This window comes from Paroedura picta, chromosome 16 (genome assembly GCF_049243985.1).
Source record: "Paroedura picta isolate Pp20150507F chromosome 16, Ppicta_v3.0, whole genome shotgun sequence".
Classification (NCBI taxonomy): Eukaryota; Metazoa; Chordata; class Lepidosauria; order Squamata; family Gekkonidae; genus Paroedura; species Paroedura picta.
Genome location: NC_135384.1, coordinates 1213223 through 1232306, shown reverse-complemented (window position 1 = coordinate 1232306; position 19084 = coordinate 1213223). Strand labels below are relative to the sequence as shown.

General features: G+C 59.5%; 2 protein-coding genes across 4 annotated transcripts; both read left to right on the top strand.

Moving 5' to 3' along the window:
- Positions 1 to 47: 47 nt before the first annotated feature.
- On the top strand, positions 48 to 11109 carry BCL6B (BCL6B transcription repressor). The gene is made up of 10 exons (XM_077312898.1): positions 48 to 629; positions 1954 to 2119; positions 3034 to 3205; positions 3764 to 3985; positions 4531 to 4878; positions 5340 to 5452; positions 5881 to 6069; positions 6578 to 6708; positions 7910 to 8047; positions 8884 to 11109. Exons 3-10 carry the CDS (start codon positions 3039 to 3041, stop codon positions 9013 to 9015), a joined length of 1440 nt encoding a protein of 479 aa, XP_077169013.1. The 5' UTR covers positions 48 to 629; positions 1954 to 2119; positions 3034 to 3038; the 3' UTR covers positions 9016 to 11109.
- Positions 11110 to 11826: 717 nt separating this feature from the next.
- LOC143825005 (monocarboxylate transporter 13-like) lies at positions 11827 to 17474 on the top strand. 3 transcript variants are annotated; one of them, XM_077312899.1, is made up of 6 exons: positions 11831 to 12315; positions 12661 to 12759; positions 13400 to 13615; positions 14003 to 14146; positions 14622 to 15395; positions 16032 to 17474. In XM_077312899.1, the coding sequence occupies exons 3-6, from the start codon at positions 13405 to 13407 to the stop codon at positions 16298 to 16300; spliced, it is 1398 nt and encodes a 465-aa protein (XP_077169014.1). In that variant the 5' UTR covers positions 11831 to 12315; positions 12661 to 12759; positions 13400 to 13404; the 3' UTR covers positions 16301 to 17474. The 3 variants fall into 3 exon arrangements, with proteins under 3 accessions (XP_077169015.1, XP_077169014.1, XP_077169016.1); XM_077312900.1 differs by lacking the exon at positions 14003 to 14146 and having other exon boundaries at positions 11827 to 12315; XM_077312901.1 differs by lacking the exons at positions 11831 to 12315; positions 12661 to 12759 and having other exon boundaries at positions 13463 to 13615; positions 13917 to 14146.
- Positions 17475 to 19084: the final 1610 nt, after the last annotated feature.

Below are 19084 nucleotides of genomic sequence, written 5' to 3'. Positions count from 1 at the left end.
AATGGGCAGGGGGAGGGGCGGCGGGGCTCAGGCCCCCGCGGGGGGGGAGAGCCGGGGGGCGGCGAAGGACCACGTGGCGCAGGAAGTCGGGGGGGGCGGGATCCCCTGGGTCCCCTCCCCCCCAGATCCCCGGGGTGTGCCGCCCGCGCCTGGCTGGGATCGCTGCCCGGGCATGCCGGCGCTGGCATCCCTCCCTCCCTCCCTCCCTCCCCTTCTGTCATCCGCACACCAGCCCTGCGGGGTAGAGTCGTCTGAGCGCGCCTGCCGGGCCGGAGGTCCCCAGTGCTCGCCCCCATCCCTCGTTCAGCCACCCGGCACAGCGCTGCGGAGCATACGCAGAGTGCCTTTCCCGCCCCAGCACAGAACAAGCGAGAGCGTGACCCCCCCTCCCACCTCCCCCCTGGAGAAAAGAGCGCGTGGTGGGGGTCCCTGGCGCCCGCCTCTCAGGCCGCCCTTCTCCCCGAGCCCCAACCGGCCAGGGCGGCTTCCGAAACGGGCGTGGGGAGATGAGGCCTCGTCGGAATGGCCGGCCTGGTGAAGACCCCGGCCCGACCCCCGGGACGACCGGCCCGCCGAGCCCTCCATGGCCATCGTTCGTCCGGCAGCCTCGCCTCCCTCGCAGGGCTGTTGTGAGTATTCAGGGGCGTAGCCCCGGCGCAGCGACCAAAGGAGGGGGCGAAAAGGACCTTTCTCGGCCTGGGACCCTGGCCAGAAAACCACCGCGGTCCAAGTCGACGACCCGGGCTCTGGTCCCCGGTGTCCCATGGAAACCCCCACCAAACACACTCCCCCAAGGGAGTCTAAATGTGCCTTTCAGACTTCCTCCTTGGAGACCACCAAAGCGGGTCCCTTTTAGATGGTTGCCACCCAGGGAGAGCTCAGTGGAGGGGGGGGGGTGAAACCACAGAGCCCCCCCCCACCTTTTCCCTGAAGATCAGCTCTCCCTCCAGGAGGTCTCCAGGCTGCACAGGGAGGTTGGCAGCCTTAGGACTCCCAGAATGGGAGGGAAGTGGACTGGGCCGTTGATTCAGGGCAGAGGAAAGGAAATGCTGCCAGAGGAGGCAGTGATGGCCACAGGCACAGAGGGCTTTGAAAGGGGATTAGGCGGAGTCCTGGGGGAGAGGTCTACCAGGGGCTGCTAGCCAGGCGGCTCAAGAGAACCTCCATGTCCAGGGGGAGTCCCCCTCAGGGGAAGGCCACAGCCTCTCTGGCCTGCTCTTGGCCCTGCAGAGGGGCTGGCTGGGTGCCGGACTAGGTGGACCCTCAGTGGCCTGGCCCAGCGGGGCTCTTCGGCTGTTGTTGTGCCGTGGCTTTCCTCTCACATCGCAGGACCGGTGCAGCCTCCAGAGTCAGGGGAGGGGCGGTCCCCATCCTCCCCGAATTTCTGGTGATCTGAGACTCTGCTCAGGGGAGGGACCAGCCTTTGGCACATGCTCAGAGACACTCTGTCTTCAGGATGACTTCATGTTTTCCCGGCTCCAATCCTGGCATTCAAAATAGGTTCCGGGGGAGGGAGCTGAGCCCCCCCCCCACCTGCACTTCTGCCAGAAGACCGGGAAAGGGGGGGGCAAGGAAATGGCCTCCTGTGAGCAGGTGCTTCCTTGCCACTCGATGTGCAGCGTCTGCTGAGGGAGTAACAATGCCAGGAAGTGGGGGGGGGGGCAAGCAATGCAGCCCATGCTGCGATCTGCAGGACCAGGGGGAAGCAAAGGCAGCCTGTGTGTGTGTGCTGGGGGAGGTCACCCCTGGGGAGCAGCTGGAGAAAGCACCCAGAGGGGGCAGGGGAGAAAGCCCAGCGCCAGAGAGGATGGGGGGGGGCAGTCTTCCTGAGTGGCTGGGCCATCCCTTTTCCTGAGAGGTCTATAAATACATGCCCCCCCCCCCCGTCCCGACACACACCTCCACCCTCCGTCCAGGGGAAGGAAGGAGGTGACCGCATCATTTCCTTTCCAGCTTGCACCGAAGTTATAAAGGAGCCTCCCTGGCTGGGTTGTCGCCGAGGCTGGTTCTCAGAGCGCCGGGACTCCTGGAGGGCCAGGGGGGTCCAGCTGGATCTCTGCCCCCCTGCCCACCACCGACAGGAACCGGCCCACTTCACAGCAGTCCCTGCCGGCCAGGGGTGAGTGTCTGGGCCAGGGTCCTCGGTGGGCAGCCTGCTTTTTGAGGGGGTCTCTAGAACAGAAGGGGCCAAGGCTGGCGTCCTAGCGGGGGCCAAAGAATCCTGCCCCCCAAGGAGGGAGATCAAGACCAGTCGCTGTGAGCTTGCCTGGAGCAGGCAAAAAGAGCAAGAGTCCAGGGGCAAAACAGGGGGCAGGAGAGGAGCTTTCCTGAGTCATAGAATCATAGAAGAGTTGGATGGGACCTCCTGGGTCATCTAGACCAACCCCCTGCACTATGCAGGACACTCACAACCCTCTTGCTTCTCCACTGTCACCTGCCACCCCCTTGAACTTTCCCAGAATCAGCCTCTCTGTCTGATGGCTCTCCAGCCTCTGCTTTAAAATCTCCGGAGATGGAGAACCCACCACCTCCTGAGGAAGCCTGTTCCACTGAGAAACCGCTTCTGGAGGTTTAGACAGAATTTCTTTTGAATCTGAGTCACTGCTAACTTCTTCGGATGCTGAAGGCAGAGTCAAGAAAGCTCTTCCCCTGCCCCAAGGCCAAATCCCGGAGTCCTCCCCTGCCCCTAAAGAGCAAACCCGTTTTCTTCTGAGTAGAAGCTTTCGTGTGCATGCTCAAGGTCTGAGTCCGGCGGCAACTGCAAGACCAACAAAGTTTTGTTCTGGGTCTGGGAATTTGTGTGCTCACAGAATCTCCTAATTTACCCAGAGCAGGTAAACCAAGGCCTGCAATTCCCTTTGGATGTTCTCAGGAGCGTGAACGGCATTGGCTCCAGTTCAAAACGGAAGTGTGGGGAAAGAAAGGAGCAGGGTCTTGTCAGTTGTGGATCCTCGTCTGCAGAATCGCTCTTGCATGCACACTGTTCTCTCCTCCTCCTCCTCCTCTTGACTCATGCCCCCTCCTCTCCTGCAGGCAGCATGGCAGGCCCAGGCCCCCCCAGCTATGTGCAAGAATTCACCCGTCACTCCAGGGACGTGCTGCTGAACCTGAACGAATTGCGTGTGCGCCACATTCTCACGGACGTCACTTTGCGTGTGGGAGGGCGCCCCCTGCAGGCCCACAAGGCAGTGCTCGCCGCCTGCAGGTGAGTGCCTGCCCCCCTCAAGGCCAAGGTGCTCGGAGGGGCCGTAGCACGGGGGGGGGCAACAATGTGGGAGTGCTACTGAGCCCCCCCTCTCCGGAGGTTGGTGGCCAGTTGGGGTCTCTGTGGTTGCCAGCTGAGGGTTGGGAATGGCCTGGAGACTAGGGGATGGAGACTGGGGATTTTTTCTCCAGCGGGGTGGATTCCTGTGGCCTGGAGATTAGCTGCAGTGCTAGGACATCTCCAGGCGCCACCTGGCTGTGGCTAGGGGTGGGCAGAAGGGGCATGCTATCATGCTTGTGATAGCAAACGCTTGGTGTGCCCCTCCCAGCATCGCCCCACGGGGAGCCACTGCCACGGAGCGGTTCAGGTTTGCATCGCCACTTCCACCAGGGAAGCTTGCTGGGTGACCTTGGGCCCTGCACAAAGCCTTGGCCTGGCCTGCCTCCCAAGGTTGTTGTGGCAAGGAACCAGCAGAGAGTGGAATGAGGTTTTCTAAGCCCCTTTGAGTTCCTGCAGAGGGGAGAACAGTGGGACGAAAACACATCAATTGCTTTCCAGCGGCTTCTTCTACTCCATCTTCCGGGGCCGGGGAGGCCACGAGGTGAGTGTGCTGCGGCTGCCCGGCTCCATTGAGCCTGCCGGATTCCAGGCGCTCCTGGACTTCATGTACACCTCACGCCTACTCCTCACGCCGGGCACCGCCCCTGCCATCCTGGCCGCCGCCTCCTACCTGCAGATGGAGCACGTGGTCGAGAGCTGCCGCCGCTTCATCCAAGCCAGGTAGGGCCAGGCAGGGAGAGGGCGGAGCCCTGGGACCCCTCCAGACCCCCACCGCACCCCCGTTGACAGCAAGAGAGAAGCTGCAAGCATTAGGGACTCCATGGGGGCAATACCACGTACTTTAACATTCCCCGAGGGACCAAGTCCAGACAGTGGCACAATGTCTTCTGAGCACGCGGAGAGTCCCGAGTTCAAAATCTGGCATCTCCAGTTGGAAAGGATCAGTCAGTGGGTGGGGCGAAAGACCTGCCTGGGACCCCTGCTGATAAGAGAATTCTTCCGGACCAAGGATGCCTCTGGAGAGGGGCAGGAGGTCCCAAGGGCAGTCCTTGGCATCTCTAATTAAGCGTGGGACAGACCCCCTCCCTGAGACCCCAGAAAGCCCCTGCCAGTCCGAGCAGACAGTGCCAACCTTGGTGGCCTAAGGGTCGGGTTCAGTACCTCCCACGTCCAGGTGGCTGGATCTCAGGGAGGTCAGAACTGGGCTCTTGGAAGCCGGGCACGGCCGCTGGTGCAGGTGACCCTCTCTTTTTGTCCTCCTGCAGCTACGACCAAGGGCCCTTCCTCTTCGCTCCTCCAGCTCCCGGCTCCCTCCCGCCAGGCAGCAAAGAGGTCCCCCCTGTGGTGGAGATCCTAGGCCCGGTGGCCAGCCCGCCTTCCGCCCCCTCCTTCCCCCCCAAGGACAAGGAGCTGGGCTCAGGGCCGCCCCTAGGAGCTGCGGGTCAGTCTCCTCCCGGCCGGCCGGCCTCTCCTCCCGGCTCCAGCCGCTGCGTCCCAACCCCGGACTCCAAGGCCTGCAACTGGAAGAAGTATCGCTTCATCGTGCTGAACGCCCTGCAGAGAGACCCGGTCGGCGGGGGCCAAGGTTCCCTGGGGGGTCCAGCTCCAGGCAGGTGAGAGGCCTCGGCCGAGCCCCAGCACTTCCCCTCTGGAAACGGGCAGGCGGTGCTGAGCTGGAGAGGGGGCCGGTTCTCAGCCCTGGGTCAGGAGAGGCAAAATAAGAACGGTGCCCCTGAGCATGTGCAGAGTGCCACCCATCACTAGCGCCTGGGAAGGCCGTCGGAGATGCGAGCCAGGTGTTCTGGGGCTTTCCCCTGAATTTGTGTGTGTGTGTGGGGGGGGAGGAGCAGCCCCAGGTTTGACTTCAGGTGGTCTCAACACCTGTGGAACAGGAGGCCTCTCCCCTTTCCTCCCTGGCTCGGCCTCCGATGGCACGGCGAGGAAGACAGAATTCGAACAGGAGTTGCTTTCTTGGCACCGAGCTGCACCTTTTGCATTCCTGCCTGCTTAGAGATGAAGGGTCTGACTGCCCCCAGCAGAGCCAGGGTCTCACCTCCCTCCCTCGTGTCCCCAGGGTGCCTCCAGAACAGACCCACCGCTGCCCCATCTGTGACCAGCCAGCCCCCTTGCTGTGCTCCCATTCTCAGGATGATGTTTCCAGGGGCCGCACTGACCCCTTGGGCATAGGTAAGTGGGGGTCAAAGACCTTAGAAAGAGGCAGCCTGGGCCTGGGCAGACCGAGGGTTAAAAAGAATGCCGGGGGGGGGAGTTCTTTTGCATCCTGAAGTGTTGGGGAAGGTATTGCAGGTGCTGCTACTGCTTTGGACAGGACTAGATGACCCTCGTGGGTCCCTCCCAAGATTCAATAAATAGATGATACAAAAATATTCTAAGGAAAGTCCTCTTTTGGGGGCAAGCCTCTGCCCCAAAACATATGAAGAACTGCTTGGATATGAGTTCCTTGGGGCATGTGCAGATTGCGTTCCTTCCTCACTGAATAACAGCAGTCAGTCCCTGTACAGCAGGGGCTCCGGCGGAGGCAGTACTAAATTTGTCAAGGCCCGGGAGGGAGATGCTTCCCTTTGACCTCGCATCCATCCTTTCCCCCCTCCCAGGCTCCAGCCAATGCGACGGGCAGGCTGGTCTTCCAGGGTACCAGGATGAGGAGGACGAGGAGGAGGAGGAAGAAGGGGGCAGAGCCCCGGCACAACCCCCCTCTGAGGAAAAGCCCTACAAATGCCATTTTTGCAACTCCGGCTTCCGATACAAGGGGAACCTGGCAAGCCACAGGTCCCTGCATACAGGTGAGGGAGGAGCACTCAAGCGCAGGAGGGGTGAGACGAAGGTGTGTGTCAGAGCACTGGTCAATGTTAAGGTTTGGGGTCACCTCTAGGGCTCAGGCGGGGCCAGGGCTGTGTCCTCCTGCTGACAGCTCACAACCAGGAAATGGAGAGCAGGGATTTCTCAGTGACGGCCCCTCATCCCCATCCCAGAAAGATTCTCCCTAACACTCTCCTCACATCACCTTTTGGGCCCAGCAGAAAAGCACCCTCACCCAAGGGGTGCTCATGGGCACCGCTAAAACTTTCCGAAGGGATGCCATCTCTGCGCTGGTCTTCCCGAGGGGGTGGAGAGCCCCCGGGGGGAGGGGTTGTGCAGGAAGGAAGCAAGTAGGTAGGTCTAAGCCCTGGCTATCACCTGGCCGTTTTGAGTAGCTGAGCAGGCATGAGAAGGGGGTGTCGAAACCGAGGGAGGCCCCGGTCACTCCTGCCAGCTTCCTGGATCAGTACCTGGGCTGCCTCTCACCCTCAGGAGAGAAACCTTATCGCTGCAGGATTTGTGGGGCCCAGTTCAACCGGCCGGCCAACCTCAAGACTCACCTGCGCATCCACTCGGGGGAGAAGCCTTTCAGGTGCGAGACCTGCGGCTCTCGCTTTGTGCAGGTGAGACGGGGGGGGGGACGTTCACAAGGGCTTCTCACTCCACATACTGGCAGGGGTACAGGGGCTGTGGGCCTTGCCACCTAGGGGTGCGAGTAAAGGCCACTCCAGTGGGAGTTATGACTTCTTCAGCACCCTCCGTCCCACCTTTGAAAGCAGCTCCTTTACCTTGTCTGTTTACCTGCAGGCTCAGAGCAGCGGAGGGCAGCCGTTTCTTAACACATTGGGGGTGGGGGTGGGGGGATGGTTTATGAAAGACTGATGGGGAAATTAGCCTATTAGAACACACCCGTCTTGTGCCCCCCCGGATGTTTGTCTCTTGCACTAAAGACGTCCCCAAATTTCGCACGAAAGCATCGGAGATCAATTAGGCCTCGTTTCTTGTGCCTAATCGGTGCCAGATCTGGTAATCATGAGATGGGTCCAGAGTATCAGGTGACTCCTGGGTCCTGCAGATCAGTTGAATGTTGTCCCAGGTGCAGCAAACCAGCAGCATGAATGCCACTGAAGAAATGCAGCCACCGAAATAGCGAGGCAGGCAGAGCAGATGACCTGGTAGTTCTCCAGGGGTTTGGGGCCTCCTTCAACTGTCCTCAGCAGCATCATGTTGCCCCTGGAATGCAACTTTGTTTAGGCTTTCATGTTGCCCTACTTTCCACGATCCACTCACAAAGTAACTCCGCTTCCCAACACAAAATACAAGGCTCAGTTCACACCAAATGAGTTTGTGTTCTTTTTCATGTTGACTGTTTATTTTTTTTTTTTGTGGGGAGGGAGAGAATTTGCACAACAGGCTGTGTTTTTATGAGCATTTTGCAGAGGCCCCTCAAGGTTATAGCCAGTCCCCCCAGAGCTTCCCACGTCGCCTGACCCTGCTCCAGCTCCTCCCACCCGGCCTCACAGCCCCCTTGCAAGAGAGTCCCAGAGTCCTGGCCTCCTGTCCGAGAGCCAGAGGGACTGGCGGATATTATTATTACTATTATTATTATTATTTAATTTTTAGACCGCCCTGCAAACACTAGCAGGGGCTCATGGGAACTGTAGTCCATGAACATCTGGAGGACCACAGCTTGACTACCCCCAGGACAGCCACCGAGTGTTGGACATTTTAGAACTTCTGCCTAAGTTGTTCCTTTGCTTTTAACTGAGGCAAACAGATTAGTCCCGCTGGACCCTCCTCCTCAATCTCCTCTGCCCCCCCCAGGTAGCCCACCTGAGAGCCCACGTCCTGATCCACACCGGGGAGAAGCCCTACCCCTGTGACACCTGTGGGACCCGCTTCAGGCACCTGCAGACCCTCAAGAGCCACATCCGCATCCACACGGGCGAGAAACCTTATCAGGTGAGGGGGGCTCAGTGGAGGCCTTGGTGGTGAGGGGTCAGGGGGCTTGGTGGGGAAGTGGAGCGGGAAACCTCACGGGGAAACTCTTATCCTCATTTGAAGGGGTGGATGGAATTTCGGGGAGACCAAATGTTGACAGGGGCTCATGTTTTATCTGGGATTTTCTTTCTACCTGCCTCCTATGAGATAATATGTTGTTATGCCCAGTTAGAGAATCTGTACCGATCAGTTCTCGCAGAAACGTTTTTTCCAGCTGTCGAGGCTGTTTGCAGCTTTCCAACCCCTGCTGGGTTAACTGCGAGGTCTCTGCTCTGGGGTCTTTCCAGAAAAGCAACCAAAGGCCTTCAGAGAGTCTGTTGTTGGCGGGCGGAGGGGGGCATTCAGTTCTCTTCCTTAGATAAGATATTATGGAACAGTTGGAAGTTTGGGGAGAAAAAAGAAGAAATTAAAATGTTTCGTTAGATGGAATATAGTAGACAGAGATCGTGGCTCAGTGGCAGAGTGTCTGCTTGGCATGCAGAAGGCCCCAGGTTCAAGCCCCGGCACCCCCAGCCAAAATGATCAGGCAGCAAGTAGGTGATACGCAAGAACATTAGGAGATCCAGGTGTGCTGCTGCCAGCCTGGGTAGCCAATATTGGCTGTGCTGGGCCAATTTCCTGACTCAGCCGACCTTTAACTGCCAAAGACCCCGGTATTTTCACCATAGAGGTAGAGCAGCACCCCAATTGTAGTCCATAGCAAATCATGTCCCATGGAGGGTTTCAGAGGGGGGCCAGCTCCTCAGGGCTGTCCCTGCAGGCTCAGAGGCCGCTTGACCCCGGTCTGTTCTTGGCAGTGTGAGACATGCAACCTGCGCTTCCGCCACAAGAGCCAGCTGCGGCTTCACCTGCGACAAAAGCACGGCGCCATCACCAACACCAAAATCCGCTACAAAGTGCTTGACGGTCCGTACGCCACCCTCTGCTGAGCGGGCAAGGCCCTCCAACCACCCGCCGACCCACCTCGGGGCTAAGGCAGCATGAGATTTTGAGTCTGCCGCTTGGAAATGCGTCTCCCGCACCCGGTTCCATAGTCCCAGTACTTCAAGAGGGGGAGGGCGTCTTGTTCGTCTCAGGCCCCACCCAGGCCAGAAACACCCCCCGAACCTGAGATCCAGATTTCAATTAAAGATCCTCAGCCTTTTTGAGCAGGGGGGGGGCACACTACGGTGGGTGCAGCTACAAAATGGCTGTCCCAGTTGACCTTCAGTCATGCAGTAAAGATCTTTGCTGTAATGAGAGTTTCTGCCAAAGCAACGTTTAAAAAAAAACCCTGCAATGCCAATCATAGCTCCTTTGGCCAATCAGAAGCCCTCCTGGGCAAAAATTCCCCTGGAACCCACCCACTTTCCAAAAAAACTTGATGGGCCCAGGAAAGGTGCTTGCAGGTGCGATGGCATTCCTGGGCACAGCGAGGGCCCTCGATGTTGGTATTCCTACAGGTTTGGAAAGTTCAAACGGTTATCTTCTGGCCGACTCTACTCTTGGTGTTACTCCAGGGTGTGGGGGTGTCTGACAGTGTGGATGCAGAGCATCTTTCCTCAGGACACAAAAGGGCAGCCAAGAAGGAAGAAAAGCCACCTCCCAATTTGTGAGCCAATATATTAGAGTGTCCCCCCCCACTGCCCCAATTCTCACACCGTGCCCCTCTCACAGGTGGAGAAGGAGTGCGGGGGTCTCTTAATTCTGCGGGCAGAGCTCAGGAGAAGGGGCGGCCCTCCCTGGCATCCCATGGTTTGTCACGATGACTGGACTGGGAGGCATCTCCTCCTGCCTTGCCTTCCGCCACTTTAGTGCCAGCCTCTTGTGGCAACATTGTAGGGGGTGCTTAGGGACCTGGCTGGCAGGAGGGTGGGCCCAGGAGCAAGCCAAGCCCCTGGAGGGCATCGGTGCCCTCTCACTGGGCCACCCTAAACGCTTGCTTGGCAAACTTGCAGCCCCCACACCAGACCACCCCGCCATTTCCCCTGGCAGAACACCAGCTGGTCACGTCTTCGAACAAAGTGGCTGATGACGTTTTCATGCTAATTTTGAGGGATTTATTCAGCTAAAGAGAACGTCCAGTACTCTTTTCACGTTTAATCTCTCTCTCTTTTTTTACTGTTATTTTACTGGGGGAATTCCCCTTGTCTGTAATCTGCCTGTTTTTCTTTCTGCTGCTCCTAATGCTTTCCCGTCTGTAACAGGATGTTGTAACGAACGGGATCAGAGACACTGCTCTAGAAATATGCCCCAGGATGGGTAGAAGTGAAGGAGATAACAGCCTCTCCCTCCCCGCAGGGGGGCTCACTGGAGGGGGTCCCTTGGCTCCTCTCCAGGCACAGCGGAAGGAGGAGGGGTGAGAAATCTCTTCCCAGTCTCTTGGCCACTTAGGCAAGGTGAACTAACCCAGGGTGTGTCTCCAGGTTGCCAGCTCTGGGTTGGGAAATTCCTGGAGATTTTTTTTTGGGGGGGGGGTAGAGTAGGGTTCAGAGAAGGGAGAGACCTCAGCAAGGTATGCTGCCCTCTGAAGCAGGCATATCTTCTCCGGGAGCTGATCCCGGCTGTCTGGAGATCCGTTGGAACTCCAGGAGATCTCCAGGCCCCACCTGAAAGTTGGCAATCCCAGACTCTGAGGGCGAGCTGCTTTTGCCTTTAGAGTTTGATCACACTGGGAAGAAATAGATTCCCGTGGAATGGAGGGGGTCGATCCTGGGGCTCCGTCTGCCCTCCCCACGCAGAAAGGGAGATCCGGGAACTTGGGCCAAGGTCGGAAACGGACTCCAATGTCTGATCTCAGCCCGTGGGGAAAGGAGGAAGTTGTAGCTCTGAATGGCAGGAAACAGATCAGAGAGGCTGGCTCCTTTTTGATCTGGGCAAGGGATGGGGAACGGGGGAGGGGGGCGGAAGAAATCGGGATCTATTGATGCTTTAAAGGAAATTATTTATGGACGCTGATGACAAAACTGTCTCTTTCCACGTGGTCCGCGAGTGTTATATTCCCAACTTAATTTCAATAAAGCTAGCGTTGTTTGGGACCTGCATTGTTGACGTCCGTACTTTCCTTCCAACTTGTGACTCTCCCGGACAAAAGCCCTCTCTTGTTCCCATCCGAGACACCCACAGCAAGCACCGGGAGAGACCCGGATCAGAATCCAATTCAGGAGAGTCCCGTGTTCGGCCTCACTGGGAGGCAGGTGTGCAACGGGCCTGAGAGGTCACCCTGCAAGCTCCCTTAGTGGATGTTCCCCCCCCCTCCCAAGTCTTGCAGGATGTTCAAGCTACTCCCCCCCCCCCCCCGTGACTCCTCTTCTGGGCATTTCCCAGTGGAGTCTCCCTTTGACGGCCTTTGGCTAGAGAACGGTGCCTTTCAGGCATGGGACAGGCGGCCGTGAAAGATGAGAATCTTTGGTGCTGCACTTGTGTTACTTCTGCCTGGGGCCACCCACCCACTCACCCACCCGGCCAGCTGCGGCCTGATTTTCTGCCTAGTGTGCGCTTCCGGACTGGCTGATGCATTTTCTCCAAAGGAGGGTCAGCCGGTGCTGCTTCCTGCCCGAACAATGCCTTCCGAGGGCAGCTGCATCCTGCAGACCAGCCCTGGTGGGCCCTCTTCCCTGGCCTGGGGTGTATGCGGGAGGGAGGGGAGCATTTGTGCTGGGAACCTCAAGCCCCCCCCCCCCCCGCCTTCCCTTCCCCAGGAATTGCCCCCCCCCTTGCAGGAGAAGAGACTTTTTTTTGCGGGGAGCGGAGAGGGAGGACAGGCTGCGACCCTCCAATTGCCGCTCGCGGTCCAGTGAGGAGCGCTGAAGCAAGTCCCGCCGTCCTCCTCCCCCCCCCCCTCCGAGCCTCACAACGGCCCTGCGAGGTAGGTCGCCCAGGGCCGCAGAGGGCTTCCCGGGCAGATTCGAGCTGGGATCCACGCCTCGCGCCCGCACTGCGACCCTCCCTCACCTGGCCCGGCCAGAAGCCCCCGGGGCTCCGCGCGAGAAATGACGGGAAGGAACAGGAGACCCCCCCCCCAAAGAAAAACAAGCGGCCCCCAGCAACGCCCCCCGCCAGAAGCCCCGAGTCCACGTGCGCGGCCCCCGCCTCCCTCAGTGCGGCTGCGCCAGCCCGACCCCTTTTCCCTCCCGAGTTTTTGGCAGCGGCTGAACGAGCGACCGCGGGGGGCGGAGCTTCCCGGCGCCCTCCGAGCCTGGCGCGCCTTCCTCGCGTCCCCGGGCACCGCTGGCCGCCGCCGCCGCGCAGTAAGGAGAGCCGGGGCGCGTTCGTGCCGGGGGGGGGGGGCGAGGGGCGGGACGCGAACCCATCTCCGGGAGGGAGGGAGGGGGGCCGCCCGCGCGCACGGGGAAGAGGGGTCGCCCGAGGTCGCACGCGCACACGCGCCTTTCTCCGGCGCAGGCAGGCAGGCAGGCAGGCTCTCAGGCATCCACGCGCGCACGCACCCCCCCCCCCCGTCTCCCGCTGGACTTCGCCCTTCCCGGCGCCGGGGGAGGAGAGAGCCGGGGAGGGGGAGTCCGCAGCGCCCCCCCCCCCGCAGTCCCTGCCGTAGGTGGCGGCGGCTTTGCCCTTTCTCTCCTCCTTCCCCGCAGAAGCCGTCTGGATCGCCCGCGCGTGCGGTCCCGCAACTACCTGCATGGCGCGCCGGGGAGCCGCGCGGAGGAAGGGGCTTGGCAGCGGCTGACTGCGCGGTAAGCAGGGGCGACGCAGGGCCCGGCCTGAGGCTGGGAATCTTGCGCCATGCTTCGTGTCTTCGGGTGGGTCCCCACGAATGTAGCGTTCATTTATTGGCTTCCCTCATTCTCCAGTCCTATCCTCACAACGACCCTGTGAGGTAGGGAGTCTGAGAGGGCGTGACTAGCCCGAGGCCACCCAGCCACCTCCCCTGGCAAAGCGCAGGTTTGAACCTGCGCCTCCGAGATCCCATCATGGGCGCATGTGGTGTTCTCCGGTTCCTGGAGGCCTCCCAGTGCCAGGCTGGAGTTCTGTGCCCATAGGCCTGGGGAGCAGTGGGGCCGAGACCCTCTGCACAGGCTCAGAGCCCAAGAGCAGCCCTGCTGGATCAGGCCAGGCTCCCCCCTGTCCAATATCTCCCATTTGGCCCCAGAAGCTGCCTGGGGGACCTCGGGGCACTGACCTCCTTCGCAGTGCGAGGACAAAGTGGAGCAGAGCAGAACCATGTGGGCCCCTCTGGGGAGAAAAGCAGGGTATAAAGAGAGACACTTCCTTGGGGTGTATTAAAGACTTGTTCAAGGCAAGTGGGAAGGAGCTCGGAGGGAACCAGCACCCAAACGGAGTTGCGTCTCTTCTCCCTGCCCTGCCTCTCTGCAGGATCCATGCCCTACCAGGCCGTGGTCCACCCGGAGCCCCCCGATGGGGGCTGGGGCTGGATGGTGGTGCTGGCAGCCTTCATCCAGTCGGCCCTGGTCTTCGGGGTCATCCGCTCCTTCGGGGTCTTCTTCGTGGAGTTTGTGGAGTACTTTGACGAACTGTCCCGGCGCATCTCCTGGATCACGTCCATAGGAATAGCCGTCCAGCAGTTTGTCAGTGAGTGGGGAGGGGGTGCGGGGTCGTCCCAGGGGGGTCTCTGCGGGGACCGGAACCTGAGGGACTCCCTCCTCCTGCTTTCATGGGGTGAATTTGACGTCAGCCCAGCCTCACGGCCGTGTTGGATAACTTTGCTGCTGCTGCTGCTGCTGCTGCTGCTGCTGCTCTTACGTGGTTTTCGTTTCTGCGGCGGCCAGAGGGGGAAGGGGCTGCAAACTAGTGGGTGGGTGAGCGGATAAGGGGGGTAGGTCGGTGGGAGCCACACCCGGCCACCCTCGGCAATCCACTGATGTCCTCTTAGGGACCTGCCCCTCTCCAGCCCACATCTGAGGGCAATGGGGGCGACCCAAAGACGGAAGCGCCCTGACCAGCCCCCACCGTTGGCAGGTCCTGTGAGCAGCGCCCTCAGCTCCCGCTATGGGGCGCGTCCCGTGGTGATGGCCGGCGGGTTCTTCTCCAGCCTGGGGCTCTTCTTGGCGTCCTTTGCCACCAGCCTCGCCCACCTCTACCTCTGCATCGGGCTGCTCTCTGGTAGGTTCCCCCCAACACCCTCGTTCAGGTTTTAGTACTGTCGAACCGGAATTATAAAACCACCATTTAGGGCTGGTTTAATCCAACGCTGTCCTAAATAAAAAGGTCTTCAGCGGCCTTGCAAGGATGGAAAGGGAGCAGGCCGGGTGCACCTCCCCGGGGAGGTTATCCCAGAATTGTGGGGCTACCACCAAAAAGGCCGTCTGCCCCGTAGCCACCAAACGAGCGTCTTTGGTGGAGTGCCCCTAAGACTCCAGACTCCGCAGCCGGGACGTTGGAGAGGCCACTTTTATTTGTCACTTTTATTTGTCGTGCTTCTGAGGGGTCAGAGGAGGAGGCAACCGAGTGACTTGACTTTCTCGGGAACTGAGGAGAGCTCACGCAAAATGGTGGGTTACTGCGTGTGAGAAGGACAGAGGAATCGGGCCTGGTTTTCGCTCTCCTCTTCTCATCCCCGGTGTACGTCTCTTGGCAGGTTTCGGCTGGGCCTTGGTCTTCACCCCCTCCATGGCCTCCATGGCACGGTACTTCAAGGCCCGCCGGACGCTGGCCACAGGCCTGGCCTTAACTGGCGTGGGCCTGTCTTCGTTTGCCTTCTCCCCGCTCTTCCAGCTCCTGGTGGACGCCTATGCCTGGCGGGGGGCCCTGATGATTGTGGCGGGCATGTCCTTCAACCTGGTGGTGTGCGGGGCCCTCATCCGCCCGCTCACCCTGAAGGAGGACCTGGTGGGCCCGCTGCCGGGGGCCTCGGCGGAGACGGGCCTGAAGAAGCTCTCCTCGCTCTTTGGCCTCCACCTCCTGTCCCACTGGCCGTTCATGCGCTTCGTCCTCGCCGTCACCCTGATCAACACCGGCTACTTCATCCCCTACGTCCACCTGGTGGCCCGGGCCAGAGAGCTGGGCTTTGACGAGTACAAGGCGGCTTTCCTGATGTCCGTGGCCGCCGTGGCGGACCTGTGCGGCCGCCTCTTCTCCGGCTGGCTGGGCAACTGCCGGGCTTTCCGGCTGGTCCACATCTTGGTGACCTGGACCTCTCTGACCGGCGTGTCCTTGGTGCTGATCCCGGTCGGCCGCAGCTACCCGCTCCTGGTGGCCATCAGCCTCGGCTACGGCTTCTTCTCCGGGGCTCTCACGCCCGTCGTCTTCTCCATCATCCCTGAGATCGTGGGCATCAAAAACATCTTCAGCTCGATGGGGCTGCTGCAGATGATAGAGAGCATCGGGGGGCTGCTGGGAGCGCCCCTTTCAGGTAGGGTTCCCACCCCACCCACCCCGGTCTAGGAATTCAGACCCAGTGCTTGGCTGCTTCTCTGCTTCTTTGCTAATGGGAGGGGGGGGGGGTTCAGCGCAAAGCAGATTCCAGTGGGAAGAAGTCTGAAAGTAAATGAGAGTGCCTTTGAGCATGTGCAGAGTGTATTTCTGTCCATGAGGACTACCTGCCAATTTCCCACCTGCTAGCTTGCCAACCTCTAGGTAGGGTCTGGAAATCCCCAGAGAACAGAAATGTGTTTCCCTGGAGAAAATGGCTCATTTTTTTGCGATATATCCCACCAAGGCCTCTCCCTTTCCCAGTCTGGTGAGCTGGGTTTGATTCCCTGCTCCTCCTCCACATGCAGCCAGTTGGGTGTCCTTGAGCTAGTCACAGCCCTCTTAGAGCTGTTCTCAGAGCAGTTCTGTCAGAGCTCTCTCAGCCCCACCTACCCGGCAGGATTGTGTTGAGGAAGAAGGGAAGCCAATTGTAAGCCACTTCGAGACTCCTTTGGGTACCACTTTGGGTAAGCCACTTTGAGACTCCTTGACTCCTTTGACAAGCGGGGTATAAAGCCCCCTCTTCTCCAGGCTTGTGGGGTGTGTGCTCTCCCCTCCCTCTCTCTCTCTGTTCCAGGTTTCCTGAGAGACGTCACAGGCGATTACGTTGCCTCATTCCTCACAGCCGGCTCCTTCATCTTGGCGGGAAGCCTTGTTCTCGTCACCTTGCCCGGCTTCTCCGCCTGCACGACTCGGCCTACTCCGCAGGAACTGTCTGCTGCGATGGAGACTGGGGAACACTCCCCCTTAGGGCCGGCTCCTGTCCATGGGGGGGCCCCCTCTCCCCATGAGCGTTCCCCCTACGAGGCGGTGTCCAGGACAGAGAAGGCGCTCCCCGACAGCTGATGCAGAGGTAGACCCACGGGCACTATGGCAGTGGCCAGGACCACAGGGAACAGGTGGCATTGCCCCCTCGCCAGGGGAGGGACGGCAGGGCTGAGGGCTCGTTCTCTCAGGGAAGGAGGGGGGCGATGCTGGCAGGAACCAAGATCTAACAGCCGGGTCTCTGCCGGGGTGCTGCAGCCGCACTCATGGAGGCCTACCCAGCACAAATTGGGCCCCCCCTCTGGGAATACCTGCCAGAAGCTCTGTGAGCCAGGAGGAAATCCCCCCCCCCCATTTCTCCTGTGTGTCCCCCTGTGCTAGCTGTGAGGGTCTCTGCCTCCCTCCCTCCGGCCCTCCCACTCTTTCCTCGCTTCCACTGCGGGGGGGGGGGGGGGCCGCCACCCTGCCTTCTCAGCCTGGGATCTGCACCCGCAGCACAGCGTGGCTTCCCGAGAGCTGCTTCACCAGCTGAGCTGTGTCACAGTTTTGTTGGCCCAGGCTGCAGTCTGGGAGACAAATGAGCCGAGAAACTGAGCAGCTTGACGGCTGCCTGCAAGCTCCCTCGGGGGGCGGGGCGGGGGGGGCTGGACGTAGCCCCCTAGGCCGTGAGCGGTCCTCTCCTCTGTGCCTTTCCCCCTTCTGGCCGGAAGGGAGCCTTTCAAGCTTGCCTTCCTGGGCAGGGTGGTTTTTCTCCCTCAAAAGAGAGCTGATCGCAGGGCAGGTCAATCCGATCGTCTGAAGGCCGCAACAACTCTCCGTTCCATGATTCCGGGTGACTTGAAGAATCCTCAGACACGGTCACAGGACGGGTCCGGCCTGCTGTGGATGCCCTGAAGTTCTGTGGGCCTGGCCTGGGGCATGTTCGGACCAGGCGAAAACAAGACCAGTATGCTGTTTTGATTTCCCACTGTGCAAAAACCTCTTGCAACCGGCGTTCTTTTGCTGCGTCGTCAGCATAACACACTCACAGGGCACTTCACAAGCCCGTTTTGACTCTCTTTTTCTCAACACCTTCGAGAAGAACCACGGCCTGCACTTCGCCCCCCCCCCCCTTCACACCCTTTCCTGACTCCCTTGGAAGAGGCCTTTGCTGCTACTGGAATCCCAATTTGGCCAAGGGAGGAGCGGCTGATGTGAAATGCCGGAGATTTTAACATTTATTGTTTGTTTATGATAAAAATGAGTTTTCCTCCAAGCATTTTTTAAGCCTTTCTGTTCTTTGGACATGTCTGTTACTCCTTGTTTCATTTGAAATGGTGGAAAAAAATGAGCAGAGGTTGAGGTTCTGAATTCCCACATTCTGCCCTTTAACCCTGAGAGGAAGGTGATGCTGGGTGCCAGAATGAAGGGGAGGCCACATTTGAGGGGAAGGGGTTTGGTTTGTGGAGGGCGGGGAGAAATGCCCTTGGCTGGGAGTGGCCACCCTGGCACTGTGCCAGTCACGTGGCAGAGCTGAGCCAACATCTGGAACAACTGATTGTGCGTATCTGAAGAAGTGAGCTGGGACACCCGTTTCTTTTGTCCTTAAGGTGCTCCTGGGCTGTCTGGGCTGTTTCTTTGCCCAAGGGCCCATCCTCGTCTTGCTGGGCTCAGCCCCAAAAGTGGGGCCCCTTCCACTGTGCTCTCTAGGGGTGTTGTCTGCTTGAAAAGCGATTCTGGGTTTACGGGGAGGGGGCTTGTGGGTACAGCTGCAGGTGTCCAGAGGCCGTTCCTGGCCCCCCAGAGTAATCCAAAGCTTGCAAAATGCAGATAACCTCTTGCGGTTGCTGAGCAGAAGAGCTGGAAACTGTGGGGTGGACTTTGTCCCCCCGCGAATCCAGGTGGCACAAGCCTGGCCCCCTCCCTTGTCCAGCTTCCCAGAGGTGCCCTTTGGAACCTGCTTTTTCTCTGTAAAAGAATTAACTGTCGGAAGGGGAAGCCTGGAGGGGAAAGTGAAGGGGCTCCACACGCGAAGGGGCCCCTAAGAAGGGCATTACAATGAAATCCTGTTTTCTGGGGCCAAAGGCATTAATGCTGCTCTCCGGGTAGGGATGCCAACTCTGCATCTGGAAATTCTTGGAGACTGGGGGCAGGGTTTGGGGAGGGAGCTTAGCCGAGATGTGAGGCCAGCATGCCAGGAGACCTGGTGTCTGTCATCTGGAGATGGGTTGTAATCTGGGCTGCCAGCTGTGGGTCAGGCTGTCCCTGGGGATTTCAGAGGTGGGCTGGGGAGGGAAATAGGGGCTGCCTGGCCACTGGTAAGGGGGAGGGAGTCGGGTTGCCAGGCTCAGGTTGGAAAACTCCTGGAGGTTTGGAATCTGCAGAGGACACGGGCCCAGTGGGACACAAGACCACCGAGCCCAAATCATCCGTTCTCTCCCGAGGAACTGACTGGTGTCGTCTTGAGAAAGCTGGAATTCCAAGGGATCCCCAGGCCCCACTTTTCTAAGAAGTGTTCGTTTTTATACCCCACTTTTCACGACCCGATGGAACCTCAAAGCAGCCTGCAATCACCTTCCCTTCCTCTCTGCACAAGAGGCACCTGGTGAGGTCGGTGGGGCTGAGCGAGCTCTGACGGAACAGCACTATCAGGACTTTGACAGCGCCCAAAGTCACCCAGCTAGCTGCATGCAGAGGAGCGGGGAATGAAACCCAACTTGCCAGTTTAGAAGCCGCTGCTCTTAACCACGAAACCAAGCAAAGAGGCTGAGGGACAGGCTTGTATGGTGCAAGTCTTGTGACCTTCACTTCTGAGAATACACTTCTGGCCCAGCAAACAATGACTGTAAATACCGAGTGGGGAAATAACAAATTGCCACAACATGT